General features: G+C 43.5%; 1 protein-coding gene across 2 annotated transcripts in view; it reads right to left on the bottom strand.

Moving 5' to 3' along the window:
• Positions 1-5,590: 5,590 nt before the first annotated feature.
• pcxa (pyruvate carboxylase a) overlaps positions 5,591-22,344 on the bottom strand; it is a 94,753-nt gene continuing 77,999 nt past the window's right edge. The window contains exons 10-20 of one of the 2 annotated variants that reach the window (XM_030781261.1): positions 19,600-19,744; positions 17,764-17,853; positions 16,032-16,253; positions 15,125-15,281; positions 14,384-14,624; positions 13,923-14,172; positions 10,236-10,480; positions 8,361-8,540; positions 7,214-7,462; positions 6,871-7,011; positions 5,591-6,451 (exon numbers count right to left, since the gene is read on the bottom strand). In XM_030781261.1, coding sequence (XP_030637121.1) covers positions 6,200-6,451; positions 6,871-7,011; positions 7,214-7,462; positions 8,361-8,540; positions 10,236-10,480; positions 13,923-14,172; positions 14,384-14,624; positions 15,125-15,281; positions 16,032-16,253; positions 17,764-17,853; positions 19,600-19,744 — 2,172 coding nt within the window. In that variant the 3' untranslated portion in view covers positions 5,591-6,199. The remainder of the gene's footprint in view (positions 6,452-6,870; positions 7,012-7,213; positions 7,463-8,360; positions 8,541-10,235; positions 10,481-13,922; positions 14,173-14,383; positions 14,625-15,124; positions 15,282-16,031; positions 16,254-17,763; positions 17,854-19,599; positions 19,745-22,344) is intronic. The other variant, XM_030781260.1, reaches the window with a different exon arrangement.

The following is a 22,344-nucleotide window of genomic DNA, read 5'->3' as shown; positions in this document are numbered from 1 at the left end:
TTAATATTCTCTCTCTCTCTCTCTCTGTCTCTTTCACTTACTTCTTGACTGTGTGATTCTGTCCTCTCTAATTCAATTGTCTGTGTTCTAGCGCAAAGATCTAAGAGTTCCCAGAGAAAACCATGTTATGTAATCTAATTTGTAATTAATAATCAGTTAGGGCCTAGTATCTCTTATTTAGAGCATTCAACAGATGTGTGTTCACGGCATTCTCGCACTCCAGGAATTATTGGTATGGAAAACCACACATCCGTAAACGAAATTACATGTTGCGCCTTGAGGCAATAAGCATAAGAAACAAAACGCAAATCACTTTTGTAAATATTTGCGTCTGCCCTCTCATGCGACGGTGCTTTTTGAAAGGCATATGCAGAGTCCATCAGAAGATGGAGCTCTCTCGTGTGGGGGTGGTGGGTGTAACCTGTATAGAAAGATTGCCCATTAATATAGTCCAGTTTGAGAGCAGACTGTTAGAAATTTCAGAGTCAACACTTTTCATTTCCCTGGGAGGGGGTGGGGGGTGGGGGGTGGGGAGCGTTGTTATATCATATGCGACGACTAAGTTCTCATCCTCTTACATTCAAACCTTGGCGTCAGCCTCAGTCATAATAAGTAATGGATTGTCTTTATAGTAACAATGCGTCGGGCCATAATATCTGGCCCTGCGTCAAACACTTGAATACAAGGCAGGGGTCTGATAAAGAACGGGCCCCTGTAGGGCTCACTCAGGTCTTGAGATTAATGACTGAACGATGAAGTGGCTAGTATTCCCACACTTAACTGTGGAGGTAGTGGCCTGTGATATGGAAGTGGGTGTGTGACAAAACCTTAGCCAAAGGGACTGGCACAGATTACGAGAGAAAGAGATGCAGTTGGGTTTGAAATGAAAATTGAATACAAATGCTTTAAAGGACTGTGCGCGTTTTTGTACACAGCTATCTGCTTTGCTTCTAAAAAAGCAAGGGAGTTAGGCATGGCACCCCACTAGATTAAATATAGCCTTTGTAGTACTTGTATTGTAATTTTTTTCTCTCTCTCTAGAGAGAACACTTTGACCTTTTCCATTACGACAACCTTTAGTTACTCTCATCATGCTGAGAGTCGTCCTTTCATGAAGGTTGGCGACAAGAGAGTGGATAAAGAGAGGTTGCAGTCAGAACGGAATAAGGCAAATGCGTGCATATTCACACCGCATGGGGAAAAAAAAAGAAAAGCGATCAGCTAAAAAACACTGGCCCTATTTGGTGAAAGCAATTTGACTCTGCCTCCTGCTGTAAACATCACTGGATCCTGTTATGCTCAAAATCTGGGAGTCCAGCTTGGAGCACCCCCTCCCTTTCCTTTTCTCTCTCTCTCCCTCTCTCTAATAACAAGTCTCTCAGATACACTGATCGAACAAACTTCATTGTACCTCCAGTCAAACAGGTGATTGCCTAGTAACAGGGTGTACGTTTGTATGCATGATCACTCAGAACTGAGGCCGGATGGTAGTACAGGCACTTAGTGGAGAGCCCGATTAGAAACAATGCCATGGCCTTGGAAAGCTGGTTTCTTTCCTCGTAGGCACTTCCTTCTAGCCACTGCTAGGTGAGTTAGCTCTGCAGCCAGCAGCCTCCCTGCAGGCGAGAAAGAGAAATGGCCTGTGCTCCCTGTCTCCATTTCAGTTTTGATTGGTGAATGTGTGTAAACATGACACCAGTTGGGCTAACAACATACCACGTTGTGACTACTGTGACACTAAGGCATTTTACAGATAGCACTACAGAGCCCGTATGGTTATCATTTTTGACATTTCTGCATTGAAAAAAAAAAGAGAAAAAAGATAGGAACAGACCAAGCTCTCTCCCGTCATTTCTCAGTTTTGACTCACTTCAGAGCAGAGTGATCCCTTAAGAGCAGACTGGAGGGATAGAGAGTGAGAGGGAGAGCCAGGAAGACACAAACCTTTATGAATCAGGACCAAAGCCAGATTAACACATCACTTTACCAGTGCCTGAGAGGCCAGAGAGAGACTGAATGAACTAGATCAAAAGTATAATAATTTAATACAATTAATCTCATGGTTAATAATTTAATATAATTAAAATATGATGATGATGATGATGATGATGATGATTATTATTATATTCTGGTGAATTACCATATTTTATTAAAATAATGTATTATCTGAATTTTTCATAGGGTGTCCATTGACTAAAAAACTGTTAACTGTGAAAATGTCACATTAATCATGATTATTTCATGATCAATTGGTCAAATGTAGCTTGATTAAAGATTCCATTTCATAAAGGCTGAGTTAGGTTGTACTAAGTTGCAGTCTGAATTCATTGTGAACCGAAGGTTTCACTTGTGGTAAACTTGTCCTGAAAAGAGACAACAGTTGTCTGTAGAGGTTTTGTAAAGAATGCTTTCCTTACATTTTGCTGGAACAGTCCAGGCGTGTCCTTGTAAAATACAGGGATAACCGTCTGAGTGATACGAAACTAAAACACATAATAAAATGAATGGCATTACACATTACATTTTCTTATTGCTGATGCTTGTTATTGCTGACACTTCTAATTGTTCACATTTCTTTTTCCCTGGCGGGGGAGACCAGTCTGAGTGCTGATGGCTGGATTTTTCTTTTTTTTTTAAAGGAGAGAATATCATCAGTGCCACTGGTGGATTGTGTGTCATGGCAAGAATCCACTCAGAAAGTTATTAAATATGGTATTATTACTTAAACACATTTTAACTAAGCACTATGGTGCCAGATACGTAGACAAAGGTTGTGGGTTCATCCCTATGACAGAATCTTTCAAAACAGCAAAAGCTTAAATTCTAAAACTTTTTGTTCTTCAACTACTTGCAGTTCTTGTGTCATGAACCTTCTGGAAAAACTTGCTGTCTCATACTCTCATAACTTTGAGGGTAAGACAGTGAAAAACAGGGTTGTGGCATCATCCTTCACAAATGCGAATCTGCTTTTCAAAATACTCTCCAACTCGCCCGGATAAAAGCAAGAAAAACAGAGCCCTGTCTTTATCTGTTGACAGGGCTTTTGGTTACCAGTGCCCGCAGAATGACATTTGTTTTGTTTTTTTTCAGATGACATTAATTTGTCTTTGTTGACGGGGCTAATTGGACCTTCTGCTGTCAGTGAGAATGGAAACAAAGCATCTGCATCATAAGTAAGGCTGCAAGTTGACCTCTAAAGATGACCCATACCTAGCTTTTAGTTTGCCTCTAGCTAGGATTAGATTCGTCTTGTTTGACAGGGTTATTGTCTTGCATGCATCATTCTGTTAAATGACTGGCCACACATGGAAAGTGAAATACAGTATACTGACATGCAGTTTGACTGTGTGTGTGGATGTGATATTGGCTTTGTGAATGCAACTGTGCATGTGATATTTAAAGCTAAGATGAAACTACTGCAGCTCCTAAAAAATGACATTCTATAAACAGCAACCATGAAAACCGGCTATTAACATTTTTATTTTTAATATACGGAGGCTGCACAATTCTGAGGAATGGAAGAGGGTTTTGATTTTCCTTTAAAACAAACAAACAAACAAAAATACACTGATCTTGAAATGCTTTAAAAAAACCAACCAAATGTCACATGGCATGAGGAGCATGACTGGATAAGACAGATGTCTTATTGGTTCTTAGAAGAGTGTGCTGAGAACGAAACTGCGCATAATGCCCGTCATTCTCAGAACTAATAAAGACTAAAATAATGTGGCAGCAACTCTGGGAAGTAGACCTCTCCTTCACACTAATGTTGGATAACATGAGGGGGGGAGAGAGAGAGAGAGAGAAGACAGAACACAAAGACGGTTTGGAAGAACACCAACCAGATTTTGAACTTTTGAAGGCTCTTCATAACAGCGAAGTTTGTGGATCTGTTATTGATCCGAACTTTATTCAAATGCAGCAACTGAGTCAGGCAACGGTGCTGGAGAGGAAACCCCCCAAACAGCCCCGCAGACACACTCGCCTTCAACGAAGGATCATGAATATTTCAGTCTGCGTCACCAAAAGCATTAAAGAGTGCAAGTAGACAATTTTGACTGAAAATATTGCATCAGTGTACCTAAAGGTGCGGTTCAATCTCTCAAATGAATAGAAGCTCCATGGCCCAGAGGCGAGATAACACGGCTTTGTAACAATACTGTGTAAGCTGTAGAATCTGCAGGGTAGCAAGAACAGCAGGAAGATGGAGTGGGAGAGAGAGAGAGGGAGAGAGAGAGAGAGTGGGGAAAGGAAAGGAAAAAAAAGAGAGAGTGTGGGAGAGCGGATAAAAGCGAGAAACTGTTGGGAAGAAAAAAAGGAGTGTGCAAAATGCGACAGACTGGAAGTGAGGAACATTGATTTGAAAAGTCACTGGTGAATGCCAAAGCAGAATGGCCCTCCCCTCTCCCTTCCTCTGATCTTTAAGAGCAGTGAGGAGCATGTGCCAAACTATAACGGACACAACTCACTTCTCCCTTTTACAGGCCGCAGCGCTCGTTAATGTTTCCTGATGCATGAATAACTCCTATTCACTCATTACTCTTCTCTTTGTCATCCCTCAGAAACCATCAACCGTTGGTCGTTTCAAAACGCCACTGGTCCAATGAACGCCCTGTCCTTGCTTGACTCACTCAGTTCAATTCACACCCCGCTGATGCACTCATAACTCCCTCAGTAGCAGCGTACACATATGTAAGTTACGATTGGAACTGGTTGAGGGATAAATTAGATGACAGCCAATCAATAAGCTCCGTGCTTAAAAGCCTTGTGCAGTGTTTTACCATTTCCATTAGTGGAGATATGATCGATGAGTATTGATAAGTTTTGTGACAGTCTTTAATGTATCCCTTTCTTGTTAACATGAGTAACTCAATCTATGTCATATTACATAAGCTCCCCACACTTCCTTTTTAAGCAGTGCTCATTGTGGCATAATCATCCTTCATAAAGCAACGTTTCAGATGCTCTTTTGAGCAAAGGCATTCATTTCCCCGGAGCTGGACTTCATTTCAGCATGACACAACAGCAACCAATCCCTTACGTTCTCTTTATTTGTATTTCTTCTCCCCCACACTTTTCCGTCCCATAATAAAAGAAGACAATGTTATGGCGAATTAGTGTTCACAACTCCCATGATTATGGATATCTTCTCTTTATACTCTCTCTTTGATGTTCAATGCCTCCTGGGTGGAATGTGATTGGATACTGTATACTGAGGGAATTTCGGGAACTGATATGTTAAATGGGAATTTCATTCACAACCTAACGCTTATGCTAACACTACTGGGTGAATGTATGTCACTAGTTGAGAAACAAGTTCAGTTATCATCTTTCCCCCACCACTAAAAGCAACCAATCACATCGCTGACAGTTCTACCATGTACCTAACCCACACTACTCCAAAACTCTGCCTTTTTCGCCAGAAAAATACAAAGAAAAAGGACTTGAATTTAATAAAAAAAAAAAAAGAAGAAGAAGAAGAAGAAAGAAACATACATTTTCATCAAGTCAGTAATTCTGCGTTAAGATTGCTATAATTACATAGCTCTAAAGTGCTAATACATTTTATTTGAGATTTGAGGGGAAAAAAAAAAAACTTCATTGCGTGCCAAAGCTATTGAGGCCAAAGGTGAAGATATGACACTAAAAATGATTAGTCTACATTAGCTATATGAAAACATTTTAAATCTCACATATTAAGTGCTATCATTATTCATTTATTGCTGAATGTTTATGGGTAGTTTCATATTCTTAGGTTAAGACTGATATTAACTTTTGCATTAATACACACATAGACCCAGACATGAGATTTGTCATCGTGGATGATTAAGCAGCATGGTGATCTTTCAGTGTGACAAACATCACCACAACTCGTAATGACACAGAATGGGAAAGTCTCCCACACTGGGGGTGGGCAGGCACACACACACATACACACGCGCTCACACACACACGTGCACACACACACACAGTGACATTCTAGATTTATTGGTCAGTAACTATTTTCATGTCACTGAAGATATTTTCCTCCAGAAATAAATTTTTCTTTCCACCTCCCTTTTCAAATGGTGTGATACGCGTGTGGATGATGGTTAGCTAACGCGCCACAGCAACTGCTGCTGATGTCAAATGATTGTCACGGTCCTTCACCCCCCCCCTCCCACTGGGTACCAGATGGTCCCTGGGTGGTTCCACTCCTCTACTCATTGATTTCCAAGATGAGATCGTCTCCTTCCAGGTTGCTATCGGCGGTGACGTAAACTTTAGCCACCGTGCCGGACAGCGGAGAGTTGACTACCGTCTCCATCTTCATGGCGCTTAGCACGCACAGTGGCTGGCCCTTCTCCACCTGCTGGCCCTTCTTCACCTTGACCTCCACCACTTTACCGGGCATGGGTGCCCCTATCTGCCCCCGCACGTCCTTCAGCGCCTTCGGGTGGAAGTGCATCTCCTGTAGAGGGCAAGCAGAAAGAGACGAGAAGAATTACAGCACCGGAAAATTGTAGATTTCCTTCCCTCTGTGACTGGTACCTTACTGAGTACTCCCTTTGTGATACTTGCCGCCGGATACTTGTTGATCATTTACATTATGTGGGCTTTTGACCCACTTGTAGTCCACTCTTGTTTTCCCTTCAACATTTTTGCATTTGTATCTGGTCTAATACTGAACTTCGCAGCAGCACAGCTGGCTCCTTCTGGCTATATGTTTGGTTTGTGTTCTGCCTGTCTTGGAAGTTGCTTTACATAAAAGCGTCTGCAAAATGAACAAATGCAAAAGTCCTGGTTTTCTGGAGGAGCCTCCAGACACCTCAGTGTTCATAAACAGACAGTGTTTTTAAATTAATCTTCTCAGCTTTGCTCTGTATGTACCTTCATGGCCACCGTATCCCGGACCAACACAGATCTCAGCTGTCCGTTGAGCTCGAAGAAGACCTCTCTCTGACCTGCCTTGTTCAGGTCTCCCAGAGCCAGCGCTTTAATGTGGAGAGTCTTCCCTCGCTCCAGCTCCACCTGAGAACAAGAATCAAAACACAAGAGGAACGAGAGGGGAGTCGGACCATAACAAAAGGTCAGGGAGGGGAGAAAAGCCATTAAAAAAGGGTCAGAACAATGAAAAAGTATCAGTAAAGGTCAAAGACAACGTGAAAAAAAAAAAACTTTTAATGTGCCTGTTGACAAATGAAAAAAGTTGAAATCGAGATTAAAGCATCACCTCAAACTCCTCTGCGATTTTGGGTCCGTCGAGGAAAAGGCGAGTGTTAAGGCAGTCTACGGGCCCAAAGTTTCTGGAGAACTCCTTGAACTCCTGGAAAACCTTGGGGTACATGGCTGCCGACATGACGTCCTCCGGGGTGATGTCGTCTCCGTGCGCCTCACGTAACTGCTTCTCCAAGGCTTGGAAATCCATGGGAGGTAGGGAGGCTCCGGGACGCCCTTCCACCCGCGGGAGAGATTTCAACACCTGGAGGGGGTCAAAAGTAAGGTCATCAATCAGGCAGAGGTAGACAAGTTCAGTTAAAAAAGCGATGTGGGTTTACAGAATGTTTTATTCTCCGTTTCCCCCGAGGTTGGCAGTTCGTCCTAATCAACAATGAGATTCTCCAGAACTTTTCTCAAGTGTCTTTCAAAAACCGCAGACCAGAAAAATTCGCACTCAAGCCTCCGTGGTTTGATATTTTATTTTTGCATTCGTGAATGGTTCTCTTGAGCGTTCTGACAGAAGTGAATGCATGTCCACTTATGAGCAGAAATAAAATATTTAAGGGAGAAAAAGAACAAATGGAAAGACAGCTGTGACAGTTCTAGGTAATGTCTGTGATCTTCACAGTATAACATTATGCAGATGGACTATTTATTTTTGAAATGTTCCGCTAAAAGATTTCCCAAATCGGCGATGCAAGACAGAAATTACAAAGAGGAAGGCTGCTGGGTAACTATGCCTTATATGACAAATGGAACAATATGATTTTTCCGTTTGTCTGTGACAAATAAGGGGTCAAGAAATGACAAAATAAAACAGCAAAAAAAATACTAAACATTAGTTTAGTATTTTTATAACACCAAATAGAATAAAAATCACTGTATTAAAACAAATTTAGGCATATACCAAAACACAAAAAAATGACATCATATTAAGACAATCATTTGGATTTTGATTTAAAACATTTTTCTTGGTCATTCCACAACTATGAAGTCTCCATCTTAGAGCCAGAGGCTCTAAAAGCTACAATTTTTTTTTTTAATCCAGAAATGACTATCTAAGCAGCAGAGCTGATAGAAGAGCTCCACACTGTGGTTTTGCTTTGTTAATTAATATAACTGCTATGTGTTGAGTGGCTCAGCAGTCAGTCAGGCAGTACCTTGGACCTGAAGGGCTCGGGGAATCCTCCGTGGGGAATTCCGATGTGACCCTGCAGGAACTCCACCACGGAGAGAGGGAAGGAGAGCTCATCTGCTCGCTCCTCCACCTCCGCCCGCGTCAACGAGTTCTGCACCATGAACTGAGCCAGGTCACCCACAATCTTTGACGAAGGGGTCACCTGAACATCAGAGAGAGAGAGAGAGAGAGAGAGAGAGAGGTAAGATGGTAAAGATACTCAGTTCCTTCAAGAGCGCTTTTCTAACTTTATACCATCAAGACACTCTGTGAAGGCTGGCATGGAGTTTTGAGATCTGGGTGTACGAAAGCAACACTGTGTTTCTACAGTACATTATAATCACAGTCCTAAGGCCAGAAAAGGGGAAAGAACAGATTAGAGAGAATGAGAAAGATGGATGGAGAAACAAAAGAACAGCAGAGTATCAACTGTTTAGCCTCCCTCTCTTCCTTCCTCTCACCCCTACCACTGACAATCTTCAGGAGGGAGAAGAACAAAGGGAAATCAAACAAACAAACAAACAAACAAAAATCAGAAAGCCAACTATCTCTGATCATTTAATTAAGTCAAAGGAAATGAAAGCCAGCAAGGCACGACCAAACACTGGCAGATACCACTGATTGGTTTTGTTTTTTGTACCCCAAACAAAAAAAAAAAAAACCCTTCAGACAGCAAGGCGAGGAACACAGACAAGCCCTGGTGAAAGCTCCCAGTTAGGACCAGCTCCCAGTGTTTCAGGGCCATGGGGTGAAGGGGACGGGATTGTCCTGCCTCCATTTCTTTCTTTTTCTTTTCTTTCTCCTGCCAAGTTAGTTTTACTTTATATGGAGATCAAGTGCAGTAAAGGAAGTGCAAACAGATGTACTTGACAGAGCTGATATGGAAGAGTGAGAGTAAGTGAGAAGAAGAGAGTTTGTGAGAGAGAGTAATTTAATTGTAACTCGGGGGGGGATTCTTGGGTTCATAGCACTTGTGATCTAGCAAGCAGCTAATGTGAATTTCTGCATCTTAGTGCTAATGAAACACCAGTGTAACTCCATTAAAACACAGAGAAAACACAGTGTATAGGAAAGGATATCAAAAAGCTAAGTGTGTGAAAGAATAACGTGATATACCAACAGCATATGTTTGTCACATGGAATATCACGACATTACAAATATCTTTTTTTTTCGCAAAATGATACCATATGACTGTTAACTGACACATCACCTCTGCAGTAGATGCCATTTGGGCTGAATATTCAAGTCAAATTTTTACAGTCCTACACAGAGAGGCTGCAGAGAGATCAGTTAAACTCTCCTCACAAAAAACCCCCACAGAGAATTTATACAGAGGTAGGGTTTTTGCTCACTCTCCCCCTCTCTCTCTCTCTCTCTCTCTAACACACACACACACACACACACACACACACACACACACACACACACACACACACCTTAAGTCAAAGCTGTCAACATAATTCCTTTGTTTACAGTAAGCCTGGGTAATCTCCCAGTATTTCATCTATTTGTTTATGACCGGCATGACATGACGAGTCAGCGAATCATCGAGTCTTTGATTATCCTAATACAAACTCTTCTGCTGTAACAGCCACAGAGCACATGCCTTAATGTTGCCTGTGTGCTCCCTGAGGACTGTTAAACTTCTGGACAGCTTTCCAATCTCTTATACATCTATAACAATGCAAAATGTACTGTCTAAAATACCCTAAACCTTGTCCAAGAGAATTTCTGCTAGCATCCAATCAGAACCCAGAACACTATGCACTACTGCCAAACTAATATAAAATAAAAACAAAAACAAGAGAGAGAGAAAACGTATAACTGCTCAGACAGACTGAGGTTTCTCCTGTTTACCTTGATGAGGTCTCCGAGCAGTTTGTTGGCCTCTGTGTAGGCTTTCTTCACCTCTTTAAACTTGTTGCCCAGTCCCATGCTGTGAGCCTGGAAGTGAAGGTTGGTGTACTGGCCGCCGGGGATCTCGTTCTCGTAGACATCAGCGTTGCCGGACTTCATGGTGGCCGTGCAGTCGAACGGAGCGTACAGGCCCCTGGTCACCTCCCAGTATTCGCTATAGTCAAAGACCTTCTCCAGAGAAATACCTGAGGGGGAGAGGGGCGTGGAGGAAGGGAGAGAGTGAGACAGGGTGACAGAGAGTAAAAAGGAAGGAAGTGATTAGACAGAGAGGGAGAGAGAAAGATTGATGGAAGGGAGAGAAAGCAAAAGAGTCAAAGTAAGAGTTTCAGGAGGAGGGGAGGGAGACAATGAAAACTCAATTGATTATAGCTAAAATACATGACACAGAAATTCAGATTTCAACTGTTAACATTTTCAAGTCCCAAAGCTGAATAATTATAGTTTCAGCCGATACCAAAGGTGAGCAGAGAGCTAAAGAATGGATGGTGATCACTTTCAGCCTAGATGAACAGGGCTACATCAAGACCTTGTGCCTAATCAATCACGGATCACCACACTAACTACACTTAACCCGCATTTGCCTGCCTGGTGACAACCAAAGGTGTCTCTCTGTTTTACACACCGAGGTGGGAGGTGAGGGTGTAGTGTTTAAACTAACAAAACTGTTTTGTTATTGTTCCATTAATGAACAAAATGATAAGGAGCACATATAGGAGGAACATGGGAATGGGTGAAACGGTCAGAGCTGTACCATAGGACAGGAAACACACAGCTGTGACAGAGCTCAGTCCCACTGCCTCAGTCTTTTCTGTAAGTCTCGGACTTTTTAATGAAGACTTCCATCCTGTCAGTGCCAGTACAAAGATCCTCTCAGGGCCCATATATATATATATATATATATATATATATATATATATATATACACACACACACATACACACACACACACACGCATGCACACATACACACACACACGCATGCACACACACACGCACATACACATGCACATACACGCGCACATACACGCGCACATAGAGCCTTGTAGACCCGATGACGATAAGAATTGCAATTTTACAGGATTGTTGGTCCCAGGTCAACGCCATACAGATAAAACAGAATTGAACTGAACTAAACAGCAAGTTGTCTTTTTCAAGACATTTTAACTACCTGGTTACGACTGAGAGAGAGAGAGAGAGACAGAGAGAGAGAGAGAAGGGGGTGTACAGGAAGGGATCTTTCACAGATAAACAAACTGAATCAAGCAAAGCGCTGAACGCCTTCACATTGCATGAGTACTCTGATATGCTTCCCTGCTCCAGTCTCACACGCCCACACTCTGCCATGGTGAGAAGGTACAAACACAGATAGAGAACGAGAGCGAGAGAGACGCGTTCAATTTTCAAAGAGATAGGCAGATGAGATGATGATTGGGGGAGGGGGGGCATATTTTATACACGTACACACACACACACACAGACAGATCCCCGATAAATCAGCAGATATTTCGAGGAGCTAAGGGACGCTGACGTTTCATTACTACATCTAAACATAATCTCAACTGGGGCTCAACTGTTCTATTTTTCTTTCCCAATACATTGTTAGTACTTCATTCATTCACATGCCTTGGTGACATGGCCGCTGTGTCACGTGAACGAGATCTCAGACGGTTGGATGTGTCGTCTTTGCAGATCGTGCCGAGCCAGACACGGAGGCTGAAGAGCGACCTGGAGACAGGACTCTTCCACACAGAGCGACCTGGAGACAGGACTCTTCCACACAGAGCGACCTGGAGACAGGACTCTTCCACACAGAGCGACCTGGAGACAGGACTCTTCCACACAGAATGACCTGGAGACAGGACTCTTCCACACAGAGTGACCTGGAGACAGGACTCTTCCACACAGAATGACCTAGAGACAAGACTCTTCCACACAGAGTGACCTGGAGACAGGACTCTTCCACACAGAGTGACCTGGAGACAGGACTCTTCCACACAGAATGACCTGGAGACAGGGAGACAGGACTCTTCCACACTGAGCGACCTGGAGACAAGACTCTTCCACACAGAGTGACCTGGAGACAGGACTCTTCCACACAGAGCAACCTGGAGACAGGACTCTTCCACACTGAGCGACCTGGAGACAGGACTCTTCCACACAGAGCGACCTGGAGACAGGACTCTTCCATACAGAGTGACCTGGAGACAGGACTCTTCCATACAGAGCTGTGGGATTTGGCTTTTTTTTGGTACTGTTCCCCTGGCAACAGCGGCAGAGTCTTACGGACACACTGTGGCGGGCACGGGCGGGCAGAGAGGTGGGGCACAGCTCTCATCAGCTGAGGTTAAGCATCAGCGCCCGCCGTAATGCCGCAATTACTGCAGGGTTAGCCGGGGTCACGTATGAACTTCTGAAATGCGAGGCCTCGTGCACAGACCTTTCTCTGCTCCCCCCTCCACTCCCCTACCACCCCTTGCTCTCTCTGCCTCTCCCTCTCTTTCTCTCTCAGTATCATTTGTTCTTTTCGGTTCAGTCCTTTCATTAAAAGTCTAGTTTTCTTACTGTCTGTTTTCTCACTAGGGGAGTTTGACCTTTACTGGCACCGTCTACTCACACTAATACATTTTTAAAGAGATGGAGAGGAAAAGAAAGAGAAAGATTGTGTGAAAGCTCTTGCATAAAAAAAAACAAAAAAACAAACAAACAAAGGAACATTGTCAGTCTTAGCTGAGCAATTAAACATAAGTGATTGCTAAAAAAACACCCCACAACAACAACAAAAAAAAATCAAGTCTGGCTGTGTGTCTTAGGCTGAAGTCCGTGTATAAGGGTGTCCAGCCGTAATTGTTGTTAGATGTTCCTAATTGTTGTTAGATGTTCCTAACTGTTGTTAGATGTTCCCCAAGCGAAATCAAATGGATAAGCACTAGTATTTCAAACCTGAATTTCCCAGCATGCACACTGCACGCTGTCTGCCTTGCATCCAAAACACTGTGTTTGTGTGTGTGTGTGTGTGTGTGTGTTTGTGTGTGTGTGTGTGTGGTGTGTGGTGTGTGGTGTGTGTGTGTGGTGTGTGTGTGTGGTGTGTGTGTGTGGTGTGTGTGTGTATGTGTGTGTGCGTGCCTAAACAGAAACTGTGCTCTAATGTAATAAAAACGCAGCACGCAGTAGGGGGACTCAGTAGGGAGAATTTAAACAGTGATGTGGTTAGGAGTGTGCTAAAGTAGTCAAAAAACACTCACTCGTACATTGCAGTGATTAGAGTCACAGCTCCAAAGTTCAGGAGTGAAACTTGGTAAATCTAAACTGCTCAGAAAAGTCTGTTTTTCCTCTTCATGTGGCAGGACTAAAGATAGATACTCTCCCAAACTACCTGTACTCAGCTGTGCGGCGCAGACGTGTCAAAGATAAGTTTATAAATGCAAATTTAACAAACCCTCTTACACAGAGTGCCAAAAATGAGCAGAATTACCAGATTAAATTCACATACAGATAAATGATTGTTATATACTTAGGAGGTTCTTTCCATTGGTGCTGGTGCCCATAACTGGTGTCAATTCACTGGCAGTCAGAAAGCCGCTCTGATTGGTCAGTGGTAGGTGACGAGCCTTTGATTGACGGTTCTTACCGGTGTCATGTTTGGTTCCCTTGGTGCAGGCCACGATGGCGCCCATGCTGGGCTGTGATGTCATCCCTGCCATGGAATCCACGGCGACGTCCACGATGTCTGCCCCGGCCTCTGCACATGCCAGCATGGCGGCCACGCCCGCGCCTGCGGTGTCGTGGGTGTGGACGTGGATTGGTGTCTCAGGGAAACGGTCTCGCAATGCACCAATCAGCAATCGGCTGGCCTCAGGCTTCAGCAGACCGGCCATATCCTGGAGTGAAAGAGTGAGTGGTGGGGGGGTGGGGTGTGTGTGAGAGAGAGAGAGAGAGAGAGAGAGAAACAGATGGACAGGTGGAGATGTTGAGAGAAGTTCAAAGGCAGAGACAAATAGGATACAGCAGGACTGATGAAAAAGTCATTAAGTAAGAGGAGGAATGTAAGCGTGTGAGGGGGGGGGCGGGTAGTCATGTCCTTAGCCGTACCTTTATGCATAATATATGTGTACCAGCTCTGACCAGTTCGTCAGCCAGTTTCAGGTAGTAATCCAGGGAGTATTTCTGTCTCATGGGGTCAGACACATCACCTGTGTATGAGATGGCTGCTTCTACCACACCACCTGCTGCACCCGCTGCCTCCATCCCCAACAGCATGTTAGGGAGATAGTTGAGTGAGTCAAAGACACGGAAGATATCCATGCCGTTCTCCTTAGCCACTTCACAGAACCTGAGATGGCAGAGAGAGAGAGAGAGAGAAAGAGAGAGTGAGAAAGACAGGGATAGAAGGAAATATGGATTCTCTTACCGACATGGTTGGAAATGGAACAAAAAACCCAAATTGCTGAGTTAATGAATGAGTGAAATGAGTGGCTGGGTGTCTGAATAAATGAGGGAGAGAGAGAGAGAGAGAGAGAGTGTGTGTGTGTGAGCACGCGAATGAACATTTGTGAGAGTGAGGGAGTTAGTGATTGAGTGAGAGACAGACGGAGTACATGGATGAGTGAACAAACGAGTTAAAAAAGAAAAAAAAAAAAACTCTTAGCAGTAGCTTCAGAGTTAAGGATGAACTGTCAGACAGGACTGACAGTGTGAATTTCCACTGTACTGCCTGATAATGGGTGGAAGTGGGGGGCACTGTATGGGCTGATAAAAGGGGAGGACTGAGGAGAGTCTGTTGACTGGTAAACGAGTGGCAGGTTTCTGGAGGGGCGCTGATGTGACACTGACTTGTGGACGGTGTTGTCGGGGTAGTTGGTGTAACCCACGGCGTTGGCGCCCCTCAGAAGCATCTGGAAGGGTACGTTCGGGATCAGCGCCCGCAGCTCCTGCAGCCTCTTCCAAGGGCACTCACACAGAAACCTCATGGCAACATCGAACGTGGCACCTACGCTCCCGGCACAGAGAAGAGAGAGAGAACAGAACAGAAAGAGAGAGAGAGAGAACGAGATGACAGGAGTTTGTGAGCAAGCGGGGGGGGGGGGGGGGGTGGGGAGTATTACAGGGACACAAAAACATGCAGGCCCTTTTGAAACACTTCACATTTGAGGATGCGGGTTGTACGCCATCACTTCAGTAAGAATGAACTTTTATCTCAACTGTGATGGTCTTTCTCTGTAGTTCAGCTTTCTTCTACGAGGTCAAAACACAGACCAGCATGAAGAACTGGTTCTCAAAGACCCACCCCTCCATTCCAGCCCTTTTATTTATTTATTCTGGGCCGAATCACAACAGGAACCTAACAGTGAGACCACGGACTGATTTTCTCTTAAAGTTAAAATCCTTCATTTCAACAATTTCAGGAAGGACAAGAATGGCAAGAATGCAAGTCCATAATAAACTGAAGATTGCACTTTGAGAGAGGAAAAACGAGAACATGGAGTGCTACAATCTCTTTTTTTTTAAAATTCTTTAAATCACAGTGAAAAACCAGTACTAATCTACTGAGACGTTTTGTGAAATTTCATTATTTTTTAAAGAATTGGGATATGTGCATCATCATCCAAACAGCAGCTTACCAAACCGTGCAAAATCTCTCAGAATCTGACTTCATAGAAATAGACAGCTGTAAACTCTACAAAGTCAGAGAGAGAGAGAGAGAGACACACACACACACACACACACACACACTCCTCACCGCCCCAGTTCTCCAGGCTGAAGAGGTTGTTGAAGTTGTGGGTGACAAACGGAGAGATCTGTTTGAGGTCGTGGGTGCGGACGCGGGTGGCCAGTAGAGATTGATGGGCGTCTCGGAAGGTGGTGTCCATCAGGAGCAGGCCCTTGTGTGCCCGAGCCGCCCGCGCAAAGCCCTCCGGACCCTCCCTTAGCAAGACCTCTCTGAAGCCTGCCGGAGGGTCGCCTGTGGTAAATACACACACACACGATAAGCTAATCAATATTACAGACATAGTCACCGCAGTTACTCTAATTAGAGAAGGAATCAACAAAACCCACAGGTTTGCACTTCTCTCCCATCCTCAACACACACACACACACACACACACACACACACGTGCACGTGCACATGCACACACATACACGCTTAAGCTCCAAACAACTGTACACAAATCAGCCACTCAATAATACACACGTGCACATCAGGTCGAGATGTTGATGGTTAACCATTATCTCATTAACCTCTGAAAAACCCTTAATCAATTAACTGTCTGAGTTAACGGTTTAATTGTAATTACCAAATGAAACAGACGAGAAGAGAGTTCTCTGCTATCGGCCAACATCCCTGTTACTGATCTGTGCAAACGGTGTGCTTCAGTATACTGAGACTGAGAAACATTTTTTAGCTTTGCCAGAAACTGAACAGTGAATGAAACAAAAGTGATGTGCCGATTGGCTGTAAGCCTCTGTGATCATTTAATTCTGAACAAATAAATGGAAAACTGAAAGCGTTTCTGTCGCAGTACAAGCCAGCCTCCTCATTTTTTAAAAAAAAAATTTCAACTTTTGCAACATTTTTAGGATGTTTTATGAGTCAGCTGTGACTTTTTTGGAATTCAATAGACTTTTCTTTTTTTAATATTTAAGCTACATGCATACAGCCACTTCAGCTCTTCTCCTATGAAAAACTCTCAATTTCAAAAATCTTTTTTTTTTTTTTTTGAGATGCAAGAAAATGTCAACAGTCCATCCTTCCAGTGTTAGTTTTTGCCATGGTTTTTCCTACTTTGGCTGTATAATTATACTACTCCACATTTATGTTCAATCTTTACGCTTTCCATGACAGGTTGTCGTCAGAGCCCCTGCGATTTGACACGTACGTTTTGAATGAATGGTTTCTTGAGCAGTCTCCATTTTCGCTGTCAGTGGAATGAAAGGCCCAATTGCCTTCAGCGTGCCTTGACCCTACATGATATGTGATATTTATTTGGGCAGGATTTTGGCGTGTCAAACCCTCATACTCAAGGCTTCACTTCCAGGGAATTTACAGAAAATTGCGATGTTCACACGGACACTTAGACAAATAAACACATCACGGATGGAGGGAATGGATTATGTCATTTATACTGCTTAATTAATCTTTGTGTAAATTATTCTTGTCAGCTGAAAACACAAGTCAGTCCTCAGAGACTCCAAAATCCGAATCGGAATCCGAAACACACACATGCACACACACGCACAAATATACAATGTGGTCAAAGCCCAGTTTATTGATGTAAAAGGTCAGGCATTTAGGCAGCCACACTCACATACATTCTTTCTCTCACACTCTCTCACACACATAAACACACACACACAGACACACACACACACAAATCTCATTCTCAAAGCACACTATAGAGCAGCCATGGTGTACTATGCTGCACTGTAGGTGTGAGGGTGAGCTGCTCACTCCAGCTACAGTGACACCTTACCCAGAGGCACTTGCGGGATGACGGGATCGATGGAAGAAGGCTTCGCCTTCACAGGAATGGGCGTGGTAGGGCCGTTCACCATCACGTGACCTGAGGGAGACAGAAAGTCAAATTGTTTCGTGTCAACCGCCCCTCACACGATACATAAGCAATGAGGACCATCCATGCAAGTCAGCAAGGTGTGGACTGTTCCTGGCACTACCGTGAGTGCTTCCATGGTAACCACGGCTTGTTCAGTCAAACCAGAACAATTAAAAACATCTATTTGGATCAGGACAATGGATCTATAACTAAATGAAAGAGTATCCTTCCGAATACCTTTCAGAATGGCCATTATTCTAGAGAGAGAGAGGGCTTTAACAGCACTGATAACTGCCCATTGTCAAACCGGTCAAAGAGTCGCCAGTGAGACAGAGCTGGGGATGGAGACATTCATGTCCCAGAAGGACAGTGACGCCCCAGGGGTATACAGCTGAGTGGCTCATCATCCAAACCTTTCAAAAAGAGTCTCTCAGGACTTTGGCCTGGATGTACAGAGACCTCCAAGGCTGCAGGCTCTTTGAGTTGTGTAAAAGAAAAGTGAGTTAAAGTAAAAGAAAAATCCCTTTTTTTCTGCCTCTCTCTCTCTCTGGCTCCACATCTTTTCAACTGGTCAACGACACTTGCCAGTCCTCCAGGCGACACAGCACAGATAGGAAATTAGTGAAATCTGTAACCTTTTAAGGTTGTTTTGAGATGTAAAGTCTGGAATAGGTGTACTTACATTACACACACACACACACACAAAAAAAGAGAAAGGCACTCAAAATATCACATTGCTAACGGAGAAAAAGGGAAAGTGTGACATCTGGAGAACAGATGGAATGCTATTCTGATAATGTTATACACTGTATGTTAGACAATACTTACATTATGCAGGTTTTTTCCCCCCCTGCTCCTTATTAATCTTATGTGAGGAAATGTCTTGTGTGTAAGCCTGTATTGTTTCTGTCGAACACTTAACCGTCTGAACCGTACAATAGATGTTTACTAAATATACACATTTCTATGTCTGAACAGTCATGCGCTGCTTAACGTCGCTGAGACGTTCTGTGAAATGGGATGCTATGTGATTTAGACATTGTGCGAACACCATACTGTATGCTTAAACAGAGAGATAACACTACAACACTCAAGAGACGTGCACGAGACTGGATGCTGCTGCCTACGAGTCGAAGCATACGCTGTTATGTGGTAAACTTTTTATTTGTAAGTAGGGAAAGTCCACATTGAAATAGCGATTGAAAGTACAGTACATACACAAGCCAGTAACAGAGGTGTTTATTAAGACTATGAAGACATATGTATTATAGGTTACATATGTACTGTACCATTAAACGCTTGGAGCGCAATCACTTTGTATACAGGAGACATGAGATATAAGTGTTGCCTGCGGGAAGCTGTTGCGTTTGCTAGGTCCGGTTACATCTGACACGTCCTGTTCTCCAATCAGGATTTCTGAACTGTATTCTAACCTTAATGGACCACGGACGTATATGGAGCCGGACATTGCCCGAGCGGACATTATGCGACACATGACTGTAAATACATTCTTATCCAGCTAAAATCTACTGTTGTGAACAAAATGGAGCTATATAGGCTACTGAATCAAAGACACTGTAGTGCAGTGCAGAAGTGCATCTTCTGTGTAAGAGTCATGGTTCATATACCATTTCCCAACAAGGGAACACAAGGGGAAGGCAAAGCCAACTCAGGTGCAGTGAGTGCTCTACAAGAGGGAGAGCTATAGAATTAAAAGATCGTTGGGCTTGAACATTCCAAGGTGCCATACCACACCTAAATAATGCAGAAGTTTCTGGGCTCGGTTCTGGACGGGTTTGAGGTTGAAGAGGTCCGGGTTCTCATCAATAAACTGGGTGTCCACTGTCCCGTACAAGAACTGGTCATTACTCAGCACGTTCTGAAGAAAGGGGATATTAGTCTGTATGGATGGAGAGAGAGAGAGAGAGAGAGAGAGAGAGAGAGAGTGTGTTTAAAAAAAAGCAACAGACTAGTAGGTGCAACTGTGTGAGAGATACACAAAACACTAACACATACAGCAAAGTGATAATGGGCCTTGGAGGCAAAACCAGACTGTTCTGGGGTCAGAAATAAAAGATCGATACCTTTATCTAACCGCTTGATACCTCATCATGCATCAACATAACCCTGACCCTCCTCATCGTTCAATAATTGTTACAAACGGAAAGAAAACCCTTCGGTTCTATGAGAACGTCCTCTATACCATTAATAGCCCACATGCTACACACGCTTTGACTAGGGTTCATACAGTACCAAGCTTCATCTGACAGCACAGAGAGGGAGAGAGGGAGAAAGAGAGAGAGAATGTGCAAGAGTGAGAGTGAAAGAGGAAAGGCTATAACAAGACAGGGATAGTGTGGGAGTGGGGAAGGGAGAGAGATCTCTCACACTGTTAATGGTTGTAGATAGGATCGTTAAACTTGAGAAATTTACTTTTGACTGTGGAGAAGACATTGATGTGAGAGACTGAGAGATAAGACAGGGAGAGAGAAAGAGTGAGGGTTTTCACACATCGTTATAGGCAACAGAAAGGACGACTGGAGAGAAGTACACTTTTCATTTAAAAGAGTGAGACAGATTGCAAGGGGGGGAGAGAGAGAGAGAGAGAGAGAGAGAGAGAGACTGTCAACTGAATAGTGGAGTAGACACAGAAATGGAAGGTCAGAGTGAGAGACATGGAGAAGGTGCAAAATCAAACTCATGTCATTTGCTTCCTACTTTTTGCTACTGTGCTTCACCTCCCTCTCTCTGACCCAACATGCATGCACTCACACACACACACACACACACACACACACACTCACACTCACACACACACACACACACACACACACACACACACACACAAACATGCACTTGTTGTGGTTCAGTAAAGAGCCAGAGTCTCAGTGCGCCCCCATGTTGAAGCATACACCCACCTCTCTAATCTACATTATACAAAACTACAGCAACACTGCAAAGCCAAGATATCTCTCACAGTCCATCCTGCCAGCTCCAGTGAATGCACACGCGCACACAAACACAAGTCTTGACAAAAGGGATATAGCCAAAATGAATGAGGGCACAGTAGCACAAAAAAACAAAAAACAAAAACCCACCACCACACTCACACACACCTACACCTGCTGGGTGGGAACTCCATTGAAATCTATGGACCACAGGGACAGAACAACTCCACAGCAAACACACTAGCACCTTCTGATAGTAATCTGAGTACCAGAATCTTTGAGAAATAACCCCCAAATATCTATGCACATGTACGTCCGTACACACACATTCACGGCCGTGCATCCTGACTGTATCCCACTCAGGAAAGGGAGGTATCATTTTTGCTTTCAGATGAGAGTAAAGTACATCATGAACTCGATCTCTGTCAGAGTTACTGTGGGAGCAGAAAGTACTTTGGCCCTCTAACAGCACTGTTCTCTTCTGTTCTGCAGAAAAGGACTACATCAAGTGGGTGGTAGGACAAAACGAGAGAGAGAGACACACAAAAAACAAAAAAACAAAAAAAATACAAACAGTGGTATGTGCTCAAAGCACAAAGCCCAGAGTGGAGAGCATCAAAGCCAGCTGTTTAGCTGTGATGCACCACATGACTGCTGCAGCTTCAATTTAGGCCAAAGCGATTAAAAGGATACCTCCAAAAGAAAAAGAAAAAGAAAACCAACCCACAGGCAGAAATTTGCTGTTCTTCTTGCGAGAACTATTTCGAGGCAGAATGCATGACTAGGACTTGAAAAGCCTGTCTCACCCCAGACAGGTTTGGTTTTAAACTTGCCTGCCTGTCAATGGTGTATACTACTGTATACATGATGTGTGCACTGTCCAAGGTCCTGAAAGAATCACATGACTCATGCACATACAGTGGTTCTAATAAACGTTCAAAGACAAAACTATGAGGGAGCTTCAAAGTAAAAGAGGGTCATTTATTTAAATCACAGCCAGTGTACAATTCTGTATTTAATACTGCAGAGAGATGATTGTACTCAGGGTTGTGAACGAGCTCAAAATATCACACCAAGATAGACACCAACTTCACGTTTCATCTGGAATTGAAAGTATACATTTATATTACAGCTATACTGCAATATCAGCTGTTATTCTTTAAGACATCTTTGCTTTCCCTTGCATAGTGCTCTCAGAGGACTCAGTGCACTTAATTTAAGAAACAATTTAAAAATTGAGTCAAAAATACCTGAGAGAATGCATAATTGAATCAATGCATTTGAAATTAAGGTCTGAATTTTAGTGTATATGATTAAGTACCCATTCACTTATGTTTCAAAGCCTCTCTCCAGCATTTTATTCCTTATGTATGTATGGATGTCTATACATTGTGTTCTCTTTAATAGTAAAGGAAAAAACAATACAGGGAAGGACTCCTCTGATGGTGGAGGAGAAGGAGGAGACCTGTCAACCACGTAGCCCTCGTCCCTGGGGTGTGTCTCCCACACTTTGTGGTGCTAATGCTGTGTGCCAGCTAAATTTTGTACGCTG

The sequence above is a fragment of the Chanos chanos genome, chromosome 8, assembly GCF_902362185.1.
Source record: "Chanos chanos chromosome 8, fChaCha1.1, whole genome shotgun sequence".
In the NCBI taxonomy this organism is placed as follows: domain Eukaryota; kingdom Metazoa; phylum Chordata; class Actinopteri; order Gonorynchiformes; family Chanidae; genus Chanos; species Chanos chanos.
Note: the sequence above shows the minus strand (reverse complement) of the source record. Positions and strands in the feature narration are given on the sequence as shown.